Genomic DNA, 19,232 nt, shown 5'->3' with positions numbered 1-19,232 from the left:
AGGAGATCAGCCTTGGGATTTCTTTGGAAGGAATGATGCTGAAGCTGAAACTCCAGTACTTTGGCCACCTCATGCGATGGGTTGACTCATTGGAAAAGCCTCTGATGCTGGGAGGGATTGGGGGCAGGAGGAGAAGGGGAGGACACAGGCTGAGATGGCTGGATGGCATCACTGGCTCGATGGATGTGAGTCTCAGTGAACTCTGGGATTTGGTGATGGACAGGGAGGCCTGGCGTGCTGTGATTCATGGGGTCGCAAAGAGTTGGACACGACTGAGCGACTGATCTGATCTGATCTGATCTGATGTACTACAACCCAGGAAATCTACTTCTAGATAGTATACAAAATAGAAAAGCACTCATCCATATACATTAACAGATTATTCATAACAGCATTACTTATAAAAGTAAAAATTTTTATCAGAAGTTGAAAATGATAAATTCATTTCAACTATCACAGTGCAATTAAAAATTAGTGAACCAGAGTGACATATAACAAGATGATTAATTCTCATAGATATAATATTGTTTTCTTCAAAATCCAAAGCAAGTGGCAAAAGAATTTAAGCTGCATAATATCATTAATTTAAAAGTTAAATTACCAAAGCAACATAAACATATTCTTAGTGAAAGTGCATGAAATTTATTAATGTACAAATAAATACAAAAATTTAGGAATGAGGTTGCCTCTGAGGGGTGAGGGAAGAAGAGGTAAAGGAATTCAGAGGAAGCTTCAGTGTTAATCAATCATATTTTTCTTCTTAAAAGAGATGCACAATTCATACATCAGGGTTCATTATAATTTGTATATCATAAACATGCCAATTAATGTTTAAAATAAAAAATAATTATCCAAATAAATTAAATGAAACAATAACCCTTCTCTTTCACTAGAATTCGACTGTTAATCTGAGAGATTAGTTTCACAGTAAAGGCCATCTAAAAGAATTTGAAGAAGAATCTAATGACTCCCACTTCCTGCTCAGTGCTTCTCCCTGTTTTTCAAAAACTAACAGCCCTCCATACCCATATGGTTCCCCACTGATGTTGATCCTGTCATACCAAGTTCCACGAACTCTGAGCTCTTCAGATCTACATCCCCATACATAAAAAATTAACATTTTTTAAATTCCAATAAGAACCAATATCTAATTAAGTTAGATATTAGATAAAATATTAAGAGTTAAGATATTAAGATACATAAGTGGTTTTTGTTTAAATCAGGAATTGCCAAAGCAACTTCTCTAAAACCAGGCCTCTAAAGAAAGTTATTAGAAAGATAGTTGACACCTGACAGTCAATGTCACCATATGTCTTTTATTTTCAAATAAAGTTGGTCCTGCTTTTCCTGGACACAGATTATCATCTCAAAAATTTTAGTAGTGTGAGTCAAAGGAGTTGATTAACAGTTTATTAAATTTTATGGATTTAATATTTAGCCATTGATAGATGTAATCTGAATAGCTAATCTATTAAAACTGCTTTGATCTAATTTTTAGAGTTGTTAATGTTTTGGAATTGGACCTCTGCTTGAGCAACAGCCTAAGGATATTCAGCATTCATCTTTCTCTAGTGTTCAGACAGTCATCTGCATTTCCAAAGGGTTGATGACAGGGCAACTTGGAGTTTTAGGACGAGCATCTGCATTTGCATTTCAATAGTTTCATAATTCTATGGAACTATTGAAATCTCCTCAGTATGTTTCATTGTTTAAATAGCGAAGGTGGCCAAAATTTGTTCAAGATTCATAAATCTTAGGAAAAAGTTGTATCATGGTATTCAAGGCTCATTCTACAGAGAATACTTCCTTCTAATTTTTTTTTTAATGCTAAAATGCTACGCTATGCTAAGTCACTTCAGTCGTGTCCGACTCTGTGCGACCCCATAGATGGCAGCCCACCAGGCTCCCCCGTCCCTGGGATTCTCCAGGCAAGAACACTGGAGTGGGCTGCCATTTCCTTCTCCAATGCATGAAAGTGAAAAGTGAAAGTGAAGTCACTCAGTCATGTCCAACTCCCATGGACTGCAGCCTACCAGGCTTCTCCATCCATGGAATTATTACAGGCAAGAGTATTGGAGTGGGGTGCCATTGCCCTCTCCGTAATGCTAAAATAGTGTTTATTAAAACCCATAGGCGTTGCATCACACCTGCTAACATTTAAAATGATTTATCCATTTGAACCTCTAGAGTCTGAAATCAAGGTTCTATGATATGACAAATAGGAAAGGAGTACATATGTCTTGAAATATATTACAGAGGTATCATCAATTTTTAGTTTGGGGTTCCAAAAATATATTTCTCCCCATGGCATGCATGCTAAATCGCTTCAGTCATGTCCTACTCTTTGAGACCCCATGGACTGTAGCCCACCTGGCTTCTCTGTCCATGGGGATTCTCTAGGCAAGAATACTGGAGTGGTTTGCTATTTCCTTCTTCAGCAGATCTTCCTGACCCAGAGATGGAACAAGAGTCTCTTATGTCTCCTGCATTGGCAAGTGCAATGCACTTAACCACTAGTGCCACCTGGGAAGCCCTTCTCCTCATTGCTGCTGCTGCCACTGCTAAGTCGAGTCAGTCATGTCCGACTCTGTGTGACCCCATAGATGGCAGCCCACCAGGCTCCCCCGTCCCTGAGATTCTCCAGGCAAGAACACTGGAGTGGGTTGCCATTTCCTTCTCCAATGCAGGAAAGTGAAAAGTGAAAGTGAAGTCGCTCAGTCGTGTCCGACTCCTAGCGACCCCATGGACTGCAGTGCACCAGGCTCCTCCGTCCATGGGATTTTCCAGGCAAGAGTACTGGAGTGGAGTACCATTGCCTTCTCCTCATTAGAAGGGAAAAATTTCGTTTTTATTTAGGAAAACAGTTCCACTTAACACATGGGATATAAGTTCATTGGTAGGTATGTTACCTGTTTGCAGTGATCATAAGTTTCCTCATAATTGGCTGTGATTTTACATATGGAATTTTTTTGTCAAATATTTTGGTAAAAGGAAGTTAAATCCTGGAATTAAAATAAGAAATTCTGAGTTCACGTGCAAGGCAATTGGGTATATTTCTGAGATAAGCCTTGTGCCCTTCCAATAAGTGTGGGAAAATATTGTCCACTAAATAGTTTTAGGAAATGATTAAATAATGAATATATGTGAAAGTTATGTGCAAACTGTATCCAAAAGAACTGGAGGCCTATAAAAGTATTGCTACAACTGTGTAATTGTTGTGTGAGGTTATTTATTTATTTATTTTTAGATTTTCAATTGCAACCTAAAAATTTTCATATCACTGTCCAACTGAAACACTAAGATGTGGCAAATGTTTATAAGGATAAAACTGTCGGTGAAAAAGCAGAGCCCTAGAGAGTTCAATTCAAAAATCTGCCCTTAATTTTTTTTGTTTCCTTGCCCTTTCAGAACCCTTTCTTGTTGGTGTTTTATAACTCACTTTTTAAATGACTTGGCTTTTGAAAATATGCTCTTATTCCTTTTTCCTTTTACATGCAAATAATATGATACACTGGAAAGTTATCCTTAAAAGTCACCCCTCGTTCATGGCCCAGGTAAAGTGGAAAATAATCATTCTTGGTACTCGGCTGATTAGGTGTCAATCTCCAAAGTCTCTTCCTAGACAACCTTTAGCAGCCAGAAAAGATGATTTTTGACCTTGAAGATTTTAGCATTGCAAATCCAAGAATATGAGCAAATGCATTTTCTTTTTAGTAAACTCTGAATTTGCATCCACTGGAGTGGCATCTGAACATCATGACGTCTACTGTATCAGCGATGTAGAGAGATGAAGGGACATTCTCACTTATCATGAGGAAACGAAAAGCTTATAGCCTGCATTCCACGAAAAGCAAAAAAAAAAAAAAAAAATTATTTCAGGATGATAAATCTTATTTTAAAGAGAGAATTGACCCGTTGGGTTTAGAGAATAAAAGAGAAGTCTAAATATAGCATCAGCCTCGTCAATAGGTTTCTTAACATATTGCTGCTTTGGGGAGTTTAAAGACGTGTGAGACTTTATATGTCTGTGTGTGCCTTTACGTGAGAGAGGAGATGAGTGTGTGTGAGTGTGAGAATGTGTGTTCCTGGCCGGAGGAGAGGGGGTGGAAGCGTGAAGGGTGGTTGGAAAACCCCTTCTAATTTTGTGCAGCCACCCCGGCCCCAGGAGAAGGGAACGCGAGAGCAGGCACAAAGGTCGTTGCCTTGACTAATGTGAAGAGACTGAACCGCTAGCAGAGACTTTTCTCCTTGGCAGCCAACAACCTGCAGCCAGGAAGGCGGGCGGGGGAGGAAACCCCGAGGAGGCGCTCCCGGCCGCCTCTTTGCTGAGATAGCAGGAGCGGCAGCCTGCGGAGCCACGGGCACAGCGTCACCGAGCCGGTGCGGGTGCGGGGCGCTCGGGAAGGCGCAGAGGCCCGGAGGCGCTGGTGCGGCGGAGTCGCCCGCGCTGCAGGACGCCGCGCCGGGGCCGCCGGAGCGCCACGGGCCGGTCTAGCTGCAGGAAGAGCCGGCGGCCGCGCGCTGCCCGGCGGCGCCGTGCCTCGAGCACCTGCTTGGAGCCCAGCGGGAGATTGAAAGAACCTGGAGAGCTCGGCCAGTCGTTCCGTTCTTTACAAAAAACAGCCAGAGCCGGGAGAAGGCAACCATTTCAGTACTCCGCGGGACTGGGAATTTGCTTCTCACAATTTGGGGGAGCCCGAGTACAGGTCAGAGGGGCAGGCAAGGATCCCGAAAAGGAGCCGAGGGCTGTGAAAGTGGTCACCCCCTTCTCTATTGCTGGAAAATCTCCTTGACAGGTTTTAGCACTTTGAGGCTGCTGCAGCTGGTGTCGTCGGAAAAGGGGGTGGGAAAAATAAGAGAGGGGGCGGGGAGAGCAGGGAGACACAGCCAAGAGCCAGGAGCAGCGCCTCCTCGCCTGCCAATCCAGGCACCTGTGCACCAAGCCACTGCACCGAGGAGGACCCCACTCCGGGAGAACCCCGGGCTTGAAGCCACGGACAGTCAGCCCCTGCGCAGCGAGTTCTCACCGGAGGGACCTGCAACCGCCCACTCCAACGTCGCCTGCAGCCGCGAGAGCGCACGGCCCCTCCGAACCGCCCGCTGCTTCCTGGGTCCCCGGGGATTCTCGCCCAGGAGAGGCGCGGCAGCGGGCACGGGGCTTTACGGAGTTGGGTGCAAGATTCGCCTTTTCGGCTCGTCTCTTCTCCTCCCAGGATTTATTGTCTGTGGAGCCTTCTGGGGTGGGGAGGGAGCTGCGCCTCCGCCACCGCCGCTGCCGCCTCTGCTGCTGCGGTCGCTTGCGCGGCGCGCAAGGCGGGCGGAAGCTGGGGAGTGGATGCGCTCCTGCCTCCCCCGCCAGCGCTTCGGGCTTCCCCTCGGCCGCTTCCCGCGGAAACCTCTCCAGCTGTCCACCTGAAGGGCACCAGCATCATGGTCTAACGTGGCAGCTGCCTGGAATCCCCTCTTTCTCCTTCTCTTCTCCTCCTTCACCCCTCCTCTCCTCCGAGGTCCCTCGTGCCCACTCTACTGCGGACCCCCGGACACTTTAAGGAATAACCCTCGGCAGCTGCACGATTCACTTTCTCCGGAACCTCATGGGCAGTTTCTCCCGCCGGCGATGTGAGTAGGATACTATTGCTTCGGGGCCAAGGGGGTCGCTGGGGCCTCGCCGCTTGTGGCCGCAGCGACAGTGAGCGCCCTAGGTGAGGGACCCAGGTGGCCGACGGAACGGGGGTGGGGGGTAGGAGAATCCGAGCCTTCAGCGCTCCCTGGGAGCTGCTCGCCCGGTGGCCCGCGGAGGTGGCGAGGATGTGGCAGATTGCGGGGCATTTAGAGTCGCATGTTTGCTGTTGCGGGTGCTGGGGAGTGCCGAGTGGCCTGGGCTGGCGGGTGAGCTTAAAGGGTTACATATTGCGAAAAGGAAGGCAAAGAGCGATTTGGGGAGCTGGTGCTGAGACCGACGGTTGAGCTGAGGTTGATCATAGTTCTTTATTATCTTGAATATCTCCAGTCAGCTTTTTCCGGAGGTGTCTGAAGGATGAAGCGCTCCTTTGATATTGGTTCTCTGTCTCTCTCTGTCTCTCTGTCTTTCTCTCTCTCACACACAGACACACTTGTGGCAGGTCACGTTTGTCCCTTTATCTTAGAAGCTGTAGTATTACTGTGTGATGCCTATTTGTTTGAAAAATATAATTAGAAGACCTTTATGCCATTGGGAACCGAAGGGATAGGGTGGGGTTTTGGGGAGGGGATGAAGGGGAAGAAAGAGTATAAAAGATTGGAGGACCAAAAGAAGTGGGGGAGCGATGGAGCGAAGCCCTTCTTCCCGGGAGTCAGGGAAAGCGATGTCTCCTTTCCCCTAAGCTAAACAACTCCAGCCCACACATCTCCTTTGTGTTGCTCGGAGAAGCTGGTGAAGCAGCACTGTTCCCAATCCCAGTACTGGGCCCCCTTCAGCATCTTGCATCCTCCTTTCAGTCATTAAGGATGCAGGACTAGTTTTGGGTGCTACGTGGAAAGAGGGAGGAAAGCACATTAGCATCAGGGTAATCAGAGCACCTTAGCTCACGGACAATTAAACTGGGTGCCAAAGGTTCTCCTGTCTTTACAGTTTGCAGAGTCAAGAATGGGAATAGGGGATGGGACTTTTACAGAATGTCTTTAAAAATAGTATGACTTCATGATAACGGAGATGGCTGCAAAATTGCTTCATTATACTACTTCTTGGCCATCAGGGCTGCATAAAGGACCCGCCTCCGCCCTCTCCCTTACTGTCTCCTCCCCATCAAGTCACAAAGCGAGAGGGCTGGGCGAGAGGGCGCAGCGCCAGGCAGAGAAGGGAAGGGGTCACTTTCACAACTCCCAGGAATCGGCTTCAAAAAGGAACCATCTGCGACTCCCACGACTCCCACGTTCCTTTCGAACTTCTTCAAAAGAAATTAGAAAACGGGGGAGGGGAGGGTGCGCTCAGTGAGACATGAAGATCTTCCACCTGCTCTTTTCCATTACTTTCCCAATACAGTTTCAACAAATCGAATTCACCTGCAGTGGTAACTGGGTCACCACGTAAATGTGTACCTGTGTACGTTGAAATGTGGTTCTCTTGGTAGATAAAAAGCAATTCATAAGTGAGCATATTTTAACGTGGGTAAAATTTCTAACCACAATAGAGATTTTATAGCGTGGGCGAGAAGAGTGCATTCCAGCGAAAGCAGGACACGTGATCTCCAACGGGAGAGATACAGTATTAGGAACTCGATTTTCTTTGTTCCTGGCTGAGCCTATGAGATGCTCAGCATCCCTGTTGCTTAAACCCTCCTGTAAAACGGAAAAATAATAAAGTTGATGAGGGAGAGACTAGAATGCGGGGAAGCACAAGTAGATACCTGCGAAGGGTTTGAACCTTCTGCTTCGCCGCCACCTCTCCTGTTTTACTGCCCACCTTCCACCCACCCAGCTCCTCGCCACCGCTAGCCCCCTATTTAAAAGTGAGACCTTCCTTCCGGGAGACGTGGCAGAAAAGTTCCCCAGCCCTGTACACGTGGGTTCTCTAGCGCCTCAGAACCTGCTGCGTTTCTCAACAGATTCTGCCACCTCCCCAGTCCAAGTGTCACGCCTCCATCCAGGCGTCTTGAGCTGACTTCACAGACTCTTAAGAGAACCTCCAGGAGATTTTGTGCAAAAGACAGTAGAACAGAGTCCGTTCCCTGCTTCTTGGAAACCGTTGAGAAAGTAGGAACGTAGGAATGATTTTATTTTTCCTTAAAAATAAGGCATATGACCAAAGTATGTCGAGAGTGATGTTTAGTGATGTTTACATTTGGACGCCCAGGAAGTGTATCAGGCCTGTGGAATGTCCTGAGGTGTGATTATTTATTAATTTAATGGAATTAGAATTTGTTCTAGACCCACAATTTAATTAGTTCTCTGACTTGGAAATTTCTTATTTCATTTTTCACTCCATGTTTTATAAGCGATCTTACTGGGTCGAAGTTTTTTAAAATCTGGGTTATTTCTGTACTGTGTTGCATTGCATCATACTAATATGTTGGTAAGGAAAGCAGAGTCAATTTCCATGACATATTATGAAGTGAAAGTTCTTTATGCATTTTTAAAAATACTTGACTGTCCAAGAAAAGATGTGTACTTACCATGGCAACCCTTACATTCCCCATCACGTGTGCCTGCACATTTGCAGCTTCAGAATTAGAAACCACTTCCTAAAGAAATAAACCTGTTTCTGTTACAGTAGCCATGTTTTATTCTGAATTTTAGGACTGCTTTAGGCTGGCATTAAATTTTTCTTAATTAAAATCCCATTTCACTTTTGTTTGTAAGCTTTAAATGATTCTGCTTCCTTTATAAAATTCGAAATATAGCTTAAAGTGTTTTGTGTGTCTGTATTTTGGTGTGTTTTTTATGTTTTAAAAATTGCAAAGATGGAAATTAATATCACTGAATTTTTAGCAAATATAAAATCATTAAATGACAGTATTATCCACATAGTGTTAATTCTCAGAGCATTTCTTAGATTTCTTTCATTTGCAGTTTGTAGTCCATAATACCTGATATAAAAACCTAGTTTTTTAAATGACAAAATATTCACCTTTTTAAAACACTTGAAAATTTGAAGATATGTTGATGTATCAAAATTACACCTACTTTTACTATAATTTTATCTTTTGATGACTTTTGCTTCAATATGAGTGGATCCCTCATTCGATGATATTATCATTTCATTTTATACCCAAATTAACAGAGTACACAAAGAGTAATCAACTACTGATAAATTACCATCTGAGTTATTTCTGGATCCTTGTTCCCTTTTTTCCTTCACATAAATTATTTCATAGTCTTTGGAAAATTTCTCATTTAGAGAACATGTGCTATTTGTTGAGTATAATAATTAATAGAAGACAAAAAGACATTACTTGTTTGGGTCTCTCCAGTAACTATGGCTGCTTTGTAGAGTATCATCCACATTTCTTTTTGAGTGGGTCTAGTCAGGCACGTGAATTTGCAAGATGACTTTGGGGAAAACATTAATTCATATCTATGACAAAGAATGGACCTTCAGTTTGTGCCAAGCCAACTGACCAGTAAGTGACTCATATCTCCAAGGAAGAACATACTGAAGATGATTCTGGGATCTTCCGAGAACCTTGACATTTTTCTCTTTGAAGTCTTTACTACATCAATATTCAATAGAGGGTTTTTAATGCCTCAGGATTAAAAATTGGAATTTTAATATCAAGCAGCAGTTTGACCATACAGTGTTGCTATTAAATTATACTCTGAGGGACTACAAAATCAGAAAAGAGATTCCTAGATGATAGGTTTTGTACATATGTTAAAATATTGATTCATGAGTTGTCAATGAAAACTCAAATTTAAAAGTGGTACCATAAGTCAACAATATTTGGAAAATGATGGCCACAAATCAGTAATACTTTTCCTTTACAAAGTTTTTAGCCATGTTTTGTGAATCAGGCTTTAATCATTAGAAATATTCATGTTTTTATAGAAAATACTCTAATGAATTATCCTGAGATAGTGAAAGAAAATTAAGAAAACCAAAAGTGTTATAATTCCAGAATTAACATGTGACTTAGTAATACAAACAAGTCTCCTTTAATGCTGAAAATAGAAGTAGTAATAATTCCTAATTTATAATTCTAATACATAGCAAATAATCAGACAGATGGTACATTTTAGAGGAGTGCAACATAAACTTTTTGGTACAAATCAGGTTTTCCATAGTAGTGTGTGTGTATATGTGGTTATATGTAGTGATGGAATATGCTTTTAAGGTATGCTATTTAAATAGGAAATATATTTATTTCCTATTTTGGAATTAATTGATATGTTTAAAATTCATGAGCTCTTGTGTCCAAGAGCCAACCCTGATCATCTGGCTTCTCTTAACATAGTGCATAATTACAATAACAGCTACCAGTTCCTAAGTCAGGTGCTTATTTCCAAATAATCTTTAAAGAAGCAATATTATCACCATTTGAAAAATTAGAATGTTTAGATTCAAAGACAGAAGTGATAGGTTCATGTCACAAAGCTATTAAATAGAAGGTGATGAAGATTTAAATTCAGATTTGTCTCCTGTACCTTTTCCTCCATACCATGTCTTCTCCCTCATAGACAAAAATTGGTGCTAGTTAAATAACTGAAATCTGTAGGTCATTGAATTATTTTCTAATGAATAAAGAAAACAATATTTTGAAACAGCTTTTCAAAGTTATCAACATATTTGGCAGTAATGCACCACATTACTTCTTTTTTTTTTTTTTCACATTACTTCTGTGGCCATCTTTTAATATTGGTATAGAAAACGCTGCTGCTTGTCTTCCTGGCATGATTAACTCATGATAGAAACATTTAATAAACTGTTAGAACCTGTCATATAAAAGCACATTAAGGAAGTTTTCAATAAAGCAATTTTGGGTCAATAGCTGTCGTATCTACTTTGAAACAGTGATGATATATTTGATATATAAACCCCTAGAGAGGTATCATATATGCTATTTAAATTATTAACCATAACAGAAAAATTATCATTTGTCATTCAGTGACACATGAAAAATTATTAAATAAATTTAATAACCCAAAGGATTTCCTACATATACTCCCTTTCATTGTATGGTTTACTGCTTGATAAATTACTTAAAAATCTCTATACAAAAATATTATTTAACTTTAATAAACATGGAAGCAATAGTATTTATCAGAAATGAAGTATTAAAATTTATATTAGCATTGGCATGATCTGTTTAAATATTTTAATACTAGAATAGATGCTTAACATTGTTTAAAGACTTTACTTTCTTCTTAGTAATGGACTTTCTTCAGTTACATCAGTATATTTTTGCTGTACATGAAGTTTAGTACTTTGAGAGCATCTTTAACTTTAGGTAATAGTGATACGGGGCCCAAGGTTATAGAATAACAAATTTATTAAGAACAAGGGAATTTCAGGATACGTGTGTATGTGTGTGTGTGCACGTGCACACGTGCGTGTGTATGTATTTTCAGAGAGAAAATTAAATTTTGTGCTCTTCAAGAAGTAAGATAGTATGAGAAGTGAGAAGCTATAGGTTTCAATTATACAATACAGATGAGGTAGGTGACCTGAAAAGAAAAATACTGATAGTGTAATACAATCATTATGAGATTTTCACAGGGAGAAAGAAAAGAAAGTGGTACTGTGGACTACAGAGCTAACAGAGAAAAAGATGTGAAAAACAGTCAAAGAAAGCTATTTGACTTAATTCCCCAAGAAGAAAAAATAGGCTTTTAAGCTATTTTGATATTGAAAGATATAAAGATATATTTGTGTAGTGGAAAAATATTTTATAGATGGCTGTCTGCATTATCAAATTATTTGCTAATGGAAGGAAAGTCAGGAAATGAACCTTATTGAAATAGTGCCTAAATATTATGAGGGTATTTGTTGCACTAAAAATGTGCACAAAGCTAAATGGACACAAAGCTAAAATGTGTCAGCTGAATTTGAAGAATTAATGTAATGCAAATGGTGTAGCTAAAATAATTTAATAGTACAAATAATAGACTTCTTAAGTGTTAACTGATTAAGTGTTCTGCATCCAGTACATTCACCATTGCAGTTCTTAACATGAGTAGGCAACCTACAGAGTTATGAAGGATGGAGATGTATCTCAAACCTCATAGTGTTAGCATGGACAACACATTGAATATTTACTCTGGTGTTATTCTGAGTCAATGTAACTCAAGGCGTGAAAAAAATTTTCTTCCCTACTTCAAGTGTAATTAATTTCTTAAGACAATTATAAAAGCTATTGTAATTAAATCAAATACCTATTTCAACTTCCGTGATTGTTAAATATTAGCAATGTCCTTAGGGTAATATTATATTGTTGAACATTGAGGATACCACACACATACACATATAGCTGTAATTGCTCTATTTTATAATACTCACTCTCACATAGCTGTCATCTTACTATCTCATGAGTTGATAACTTTTCAGATGGAAAAGGCTTTAGGGTCTTATTTTACAAAAGAGGAAACTAAGTACAGATAAGTTTGCTTTCTTGTACAAGGTTACACGTGTTGGTGAGAGAAGCACAACCAGAGCTCTTCACTCCCAACTTCTGCCACTAAAACCACACCCTTGGACCATTGAAGTTTTTACACCTTACGAAGGAAAATAGGGAAAAGAACCTTAATCCGATAAATTAGGTTAATGAGGTCAGCCAACAGGATGACCCACCCAAAATACGCTTCTTTCTCATTTTATTTTGGCCTGAGGTTTTATTTGGCTTAAGTGTTTTGGACAATTGCCTTATCTTTCCATTTTGATTTGACTGTCTAGGCAGTTTAATTCTATACATTTAACATCTATGAAGTATTCTATTTTTAAAAAGGTACCATTATTTAAGAAATATGGAATTAATTTCACTAATAGTAAAGAGTTCTAAGTTTTGATACTATATTCTTTTTAATGAAAGTTAAAAATGTTCTTTAAAATTACTGATCTATTTAGAATAATGCCAACTAAATATCAGATGATGGAAAAAGTTCAATTCCTTTTAAATGAATTAATGTCCTTCTAAATTTGCTAATTACATTAAAGCATTAATCAATGATTTTTCTTACCAAAAATCAAGAATTCCTTAAAGTGAGGTTAGGCATTTCTGTAAAACATTGCCTTGAATATTGATTAGGAAAGATTTTTAATCAGGAAAGCAAAATATGATACAGCTGGAAAATTTAAAAGCATACTCATTTCTATTAAATTTTTGCATTACAAAGTTATATTTTGAAGGGCCCTTTGAAATAATAAGTTCCCTCTGCTGCTAAATATCTGTTTATCTGTTATGTTATGACTGTTATGACTTTAAAGAAAGGAATTCTCGGTTCTTTCATGAGACAAATTTGAAACAAATGTTCTTGTTTAATGCTTTCTCTAATGCTAAAATTCTGAATCCATTTTATCTAGAATCTTCAGTTATTGGGAAACTTAAGGCAAGATGTTTTTGAACCTACTACAAAGCATATTAACAACAACTATAAAATATTTTTGAAATTATGATGTACAGCCTTTCCTGGTAGCTCAATCGGTAAAGAATCTGCCTGCAGTGCAGGAGACCCAGGTTCGATCCCTGGGTGGGGAAGATCCCTTGGAGAAGGAAATCGCAAACCACTCCAGTATCCTTGCCTGGAAAATCCCATGGACAGAGAAACCTGGTGGGCTGCAATCCATGGGATTGCAGAGTTGGGCATGACTGAGGGACTAACACTTTCATTTAAAATATGTATTTGTCTTATATAAAGGCATATAGAAATATCTACAAACATTTATTTAGCAAAATGTACCTAATAGCCACATCTAATAACTATTTTTAAAAGACAAATGAAATTTCTTAGTATAGCAATAATATTTAAAACTGAAGAAAAAATTAGTGACTAAAGTAGTTCATTACCTATCAGCAGATTAGCTATGCTTTTCATTTGTGGAATGGATCTTATTCATGCCAGCTTTCAGTGTACTGTTCTGGGGCTCGTGGGTGTGATAGAACGGAACATATTTCTGTATCTGTGAACATAATCCCACACAACATTTTACATGACAAAATCTGAATGTCCTAAGACTGGGTGTTAAAGATAAGACGTCAACCTTTATCCGTCCAGGGTTTGAACCACCTCCATATTAATACATGTTTTATCTTACAAAGTATCCAATGCTATTTAAAGAGATGGTGTTTTGTGTTTGCTTCTTTGCTTGCTAGTTTGTTTGTTTTCTTACTTGCTTGCTTTTTCTATCTCGATAAAACTAAGGTTTGCTTTCTGCAGACAAAATAGCAAGCTGCTGAAACAAACATAGTAAGCCAAAGTGGGAAATGAACAAGGAAGAGGTGCAAAGGTGATATATTTTTGTACTTTGGTATAGAAAGAAACTACTAGAACTGCAACACATATTTATTTTCTATATAAAAATTATGAAGAAAAATAAGCTTTATTAATGCTTATTAATATAGTTACTAAATAGTTATTAAGAGTTAATAAATATATTAATTAACAGATGGGTGCATGCTCATTTACAAAAATATATTGGAAAAACGAGGAAAATGTGTGATTGAGAATGCATTTGTCTTAACGTCTAAAATGTGCTAGTAAATAAAAAGAGCACTGTTTGTATAAAGTGTTTAATGTTTTTCTAAATACAATTGTATATATATCAAACTCTTAGTTCTCAGTACACTCTATATGCATCCCATTCTAAATACACTCCCTGAGCCAAGCCCAGGGTGCTCAGTCACTCAGTCATGTCCGACTCTTTGTGATCCCATAGACTGTAGCCCACCAGGCTCCTCTGTCCATGGAATTATTCAGGCAACAATATTGGAGTAGGTTGCAATTTCCTTCTCCAGGAGATCTTCCTGACCCAGGGATCAAACCCACGTCTCCTGCATCTCCTGCATTGGCACGTGGATTCTTTACAATGGAGCCACCTGGGAATCCCATATGTCTTCTCTACTATTTATTAATTAGTATAAATTCAGCTGTGAATACATGGTGTAATGCCGACTGCGAATGGAATAATATCAGTCCCTTTGCAGTCAGTCTTAAGGATGTACTTGTCACCCCTTTTGGCTCTGCATGTGACTAAGACAGCCCCAAACCTCAAGGGTACATGTCTTCTTTGCACGTGTAAATTTATCCATTATTTTTAGAATGGAATATATTCTTAATCTTCTTTTTTCAGGTAGAATTTCTTTGTATGATAATGTGTGAAAATAAATAGGAAGGCCGAAAAAGAAAGTTGAATTTGGATTCTAGGAATATGAATGAATATATTCTTGTCTTAAATGTCACTTAATGTTTTTAATATTGTTTAATAATAGGTAAAATGGTATATTTTGGTATAAAAAGTAGAACATTTTAATGAGTCAAGAATTATAGTCTAGTGGGCTCACAGTATAAAAGTAATATAATAGTTTCCAGTATTCATACTGAAAAGGAAGACAACAAAAACTCTGTGATGCTACTTAAAAGGTTTTATACTGTTCTAGCTCTGAGACAAGTGAGAAATTTATCCTTAAGCTGAGTAAAGATTACTGTTAAGTTTGTACCTTCTTTTTTAGAGGGCCTAGTTAAATGAAAATATATAGACAACAATAATGAAACTTTAGAGTTCTTTGGTAATCTTTCAAAAAAAAAATCAAACCTTTAACCTTTAACTTATGTGATTTGTGAGATCACCCAAGATCACTCTAAACTGGTCTTTTAGGGATTCTTCAAAATGTGAATGTGCACCCTTCTTAGCCTCCTTAAGTAATTGCTCAAGTGGCTTCTCCAGAACTAGCACACTTGATTTTTCATTCCCAGCAGACTAGTTCACAGCCTAGTGCAGAAAAAAGGCATGTTATGTGAATGAATGGTCTCACTTATGCCTCTGAATGTCTCAGACTCTAGCAGCCTGTAGTGTGGTTCCTCTGGGTTTCTTTTTCTCTTCCCTTTCTGAGGCTATCATAGGATTTAATTTTCCAGTTCCTCTTTGCAGTTAGGCTGTCATGTGACTTACTTAGGCCAATGCCACAGGAGCTAAAACTGAGGAATACCTTTTTGGAGTAGAAGTATTTATGACCTAGTGCACTATTTGCTCTTCTCCTTAAATAGCAATTATAGACACATGTGTCATGATGGGGCCTCCATCAGCCTGGTCTCTGAACAACTGCACTAAGTCATCCCTTTTAATATGGAGCATGGGCAAGAGTGAATATGTTCTTCTGTTAAGATTTAGGGGAGTTATTTGTTACTAAATTTAACCTAGCCTTTCCTTCTTTTCAAATTCATTGAGTGAAATTCTATTGAAAGAATCCTGATGTCCATTTTATGCTATCACAATTACAGAGCTGTTATATGGACATGCCACTAGTTTATGTTTTAATATAACAATGAACTCTATTTTATGATTGATTAAAATTATGGTAATTAAAAACTATTTAAAAGATACAAAACAAATCTACTTGAGACATTTTTATATGCTTAAAGCACTTTGACTTTCTCAGTTTGTAATTTTATGTACTTGCATATTTTGATACACCTAAAGTCTAAGAACTCTGATATCATTCTTGTACAACACAGCAGCAGCTCCCCTGACTCATAACAAACTGAAGAAACTAGAAAGATATATATGTGATCATTCTACAGTTTGTTGGTAGAATACTTTTAATTGAAAAAACTCTACCATGTCTACTAGAATCTGCAATATTTTCACAATTTAGTACATTTTACCCAAGTTCATGTGTCTGTTCATTCATCTATTCTAAATATCTATTGTGCTGTTACTCCACACCATGCCCAGTGCTGGGCAAGACTGATTACAAGTGTGACTCCTGTTTTTATGGCACTTGCAGCCAAATGGATTAGACAATATTAAAAAACTAACCATACTGGAAATATACAACTTCAAGTTATGATAAGAGCTAAGAAGAAAAAGACCAAAGTACTGAAAGTGAATATAATAGGGATCTGAGCAAGAGAAGGAGAATTTCTGATGAACTGATATTGAAATAAGATGTCTAAGATGATAGGAGTTAGCCAGGCGAGAGGGAGAAAGAGAATTCTAAGGTAAATGGTATATGCAAAGAGTCTACAGCTGAAGAAGGTGGTACATTGGAGGGCAGTATGCAGTGTGGCTGAATGTTAGGGAACAGAGGGTGATTGGCATAATAAGAGGTGAAAAGTGAAAGTCCTGTCCAACTATTTGGGACCCCATGGTCTATACAGTCCATGGAATTCTCCAGGCCAGAATACTGGAGTGGGTAGCCTATCCCTTCCCCAGTGGATCTTCCTGATCCAGGAATTGAACCGGGGTCTCCTGCATTGCAGGTGAATTCTTTACCAACTGGGCTATCAGGGAAGCCCTATAATATGAGGTAGGCATGAACAAGATCATCTCAGAATTTATTGACCTGGTTAAGAATTTAAAATTTTTATTCTATATCCAGTGTGAAGTCATTAAGCATTTTTAAACAGAAGAGTGATCTGAACTTACTGATTTTTTAGTTATCTCTTGTGCTGTTTTTAAACTCATTACAAGAAAGTCAGAGAGGAAGTAGGGATTTATAAATTAGGAGATATTTACAGTAGATTGGGCAAGAGATTAAGATATTTCTAGGATTTTAGTCATGGAAATGGAGAGAGGTGGATAGAAAAGTGAAGTATGCCTTGTAGAAGCTCTTATATTCTTTGCTAAATTGATAGCAGGAGAGAGCTAGAGAGGAAAAGTATGGAACTGAGGATTATTCCAAAATTTCTGATAGGAATAACTGGACACATAGAGATGTATTTTATTGTCTGAAGAATCCTACATAAGAAGCTAATCTATTCAGGCATAACTAGAACATTGACACTAATATTACAGAACCTGAATAACTGACATATTGAGGAAGCATGAATCAGCATGTCAATTTATATACATAAACATCCCTATATAAAATTAATGGAAATGTGTGAATATTTTTGTAGGGAAAATAATTCAAACCTCTTTTTAAGAAAAATATTTTTCAAATAAATGATAATTGAGTACATTAGAATGACTCACTTGATATTGCTCTCTTGGTTTCCTTCTAATTATTCTCTGGTAGGAAAAGAAAACATGAGTGTGTATCCATTCCTTCTGAATACCAATTTCTTCCACCTCTTTCTGTTATGCTTTAATGTTTGGGAAGAACCATTTACTCCTGGTCCTTTTATATTGGGTTGTCTGAGATAAACAGAAGGCTGTTAACCGCTGGTATACATTGTTTTAAGCAACCCATCTGAAGCACTTCCTGCCCTCTTGTAGCCCTGTAGCTACCCAAGTATCCATACTGTGAAGTTCTCTGGACAAGGCCACACACATCTGCAGATTATTACCTGAGCTGTCTCTTTCCTTGAGCCTTCCACATTTGTAATATCCTGATGCTAAGCTCTGTTAGTTCAGATACAGTGTAAATTGCTGTCCAGAGAGTGCATATGTAAGTAAAATGATGATCTTTTATTTATGTACATATTTTGGATATATTATTTAGGAATGTGTTCAGCTGCAAGTAACCAACAATTTGTAGCTTAACTGAATAAAATATTATTTTACCCTTTCTTCTAGTTAGCATTTGCAGTGGTAACTAAAAATCCCAAAACATTTCAGTGGCTTACAACTACATATATTTATTTCTCACTTAACAGAAGTGTGGAGCAGCAGCATCTCTGCTTGGCTCTGTCCACTTAGTCTGCTCATTCCAGCATCCAGGCTGAAGGGATGTGTTCTCCTGGTGGAGGTCAGGAGAAAGAGGCCAAACTGACCCACTCAAATTCAATGAAAGCTTCTGTTCACACATAGCACGTTTTATGTTCATTCACATTCCATTGGCTAAAGCAGGCCATGTAACTATAATCAAGGCTCAGTGATGCTTTTAGGAACTCTGACTCTGTCTACATCATTGCTTATGGCTTGCATAGCATTCTTAGCATTTATATTTGAAAAGACTATTCCTTCCATAAGACAGCTGCCTTCAAGTGGATTGGTATCTAATAGAAGCAGTGGATATCAATTGTGAGTTCTCTCAGGTCTCTTCTTTATTTTTTCTCTCCTTTTTTCGTAGCCAGCCTACAGATATGTTTGATTCAGTAGTACTTGCGAATATATTTTGATTTTTTTCTTTTTTGAGTTTAAATGTATTTTATAAATTTCTAAAATACATTACTTTGGCTATGCCCTACTATTTCCATAACATAGCTATTACCCTACCATGGGGCACTTGAATAAAATAACATTCATCTTGAAAATTAGATGAATAATAATTCAGTTTTAGTTTGGATAAACAGAATTTCTTATTTTTTCAAACACTGAGGCTTTAGCTATGAAGTAAAATTTTATCCTTTTATGGAAATCTGAAGGATCTATGGAGTGATTTAGATTTTAAGTATAGATATACTTTGGAACTCTCGGATAATTGATGCTTAAATATCAGTTGACAAAACTATCATCTTAAATTCCCTTTAAAATTTCAAAACCTTACATATTTTATTTTTATTCAGGCCTACTTTATCTAGGGCTTCCCAGGTGGCTCAGTGATAAAGAATCTGTCTCCCAATACAAAAGATGTAGGTTCGATACCTGGGATGGGAAGATCCCCTGGAAAAGGAAATGGCAACCCACTCTGGTATTCTTGCCTGTAGAATCCCATGGACAG

At 38.7% G+C, this 19,232-nt stretch overlaps 1 protein-coding gene across 15 annotated transcripts in view; it reads left to right on the top strand.

The window, feature by feature from the left end:
• Positions 1-4,862: 4,862 nt before the first annotated feature.
• The window catches only part of LRRC7 (leucine rich repeat containing 7), a 622,091-nt gene continuing 607,721 nt past the window's right edge, over positions 4,863-19,232 (top strand). For 5 of the 15 annotated variants that reach the window (XM_027536927.1, XM_027536925.1, XM_027536920.1 and 2 more), the window contains exon 1: positions 4,867-5,619. In XM_027536927.1, coding sequence (XP_027392728.1) covers positions 5,618-5,619 — 2 coding nt within the window. In that variant the 5' untranslated portion in view covers positions 4,867-5,617. Of the gene's footprint in view, positions 5,620-19,232 lie in introns of all 15 variants that reach the window. The other 10 variants (XM_027536916.1, XM_027536918.1, XM_027536923.1 and 7 more) reach the window with 5 other exon arrangements.

This window comes from Bos indicus x Bos taurus, chromosome 3 (genome assembly GCF_003369695.1).
Source record: "Bos indicus x Bos taurus breed Angus x Brahman F1 hybrid chromosome 3, Bos_hybrid_MaternalHap_v2.0, whole genome shotgun sequence".
NCBI lineage: Eukaryota > Metazoa > Chordata > Mammalia > Artiodactyla > Bovidae > Bos > Bos indicus x Bos taurus.
Note: the sequence above shows the minus strand (reverse complement) of the source record. Positions and strands in the feature narration are given on the sequence as shown.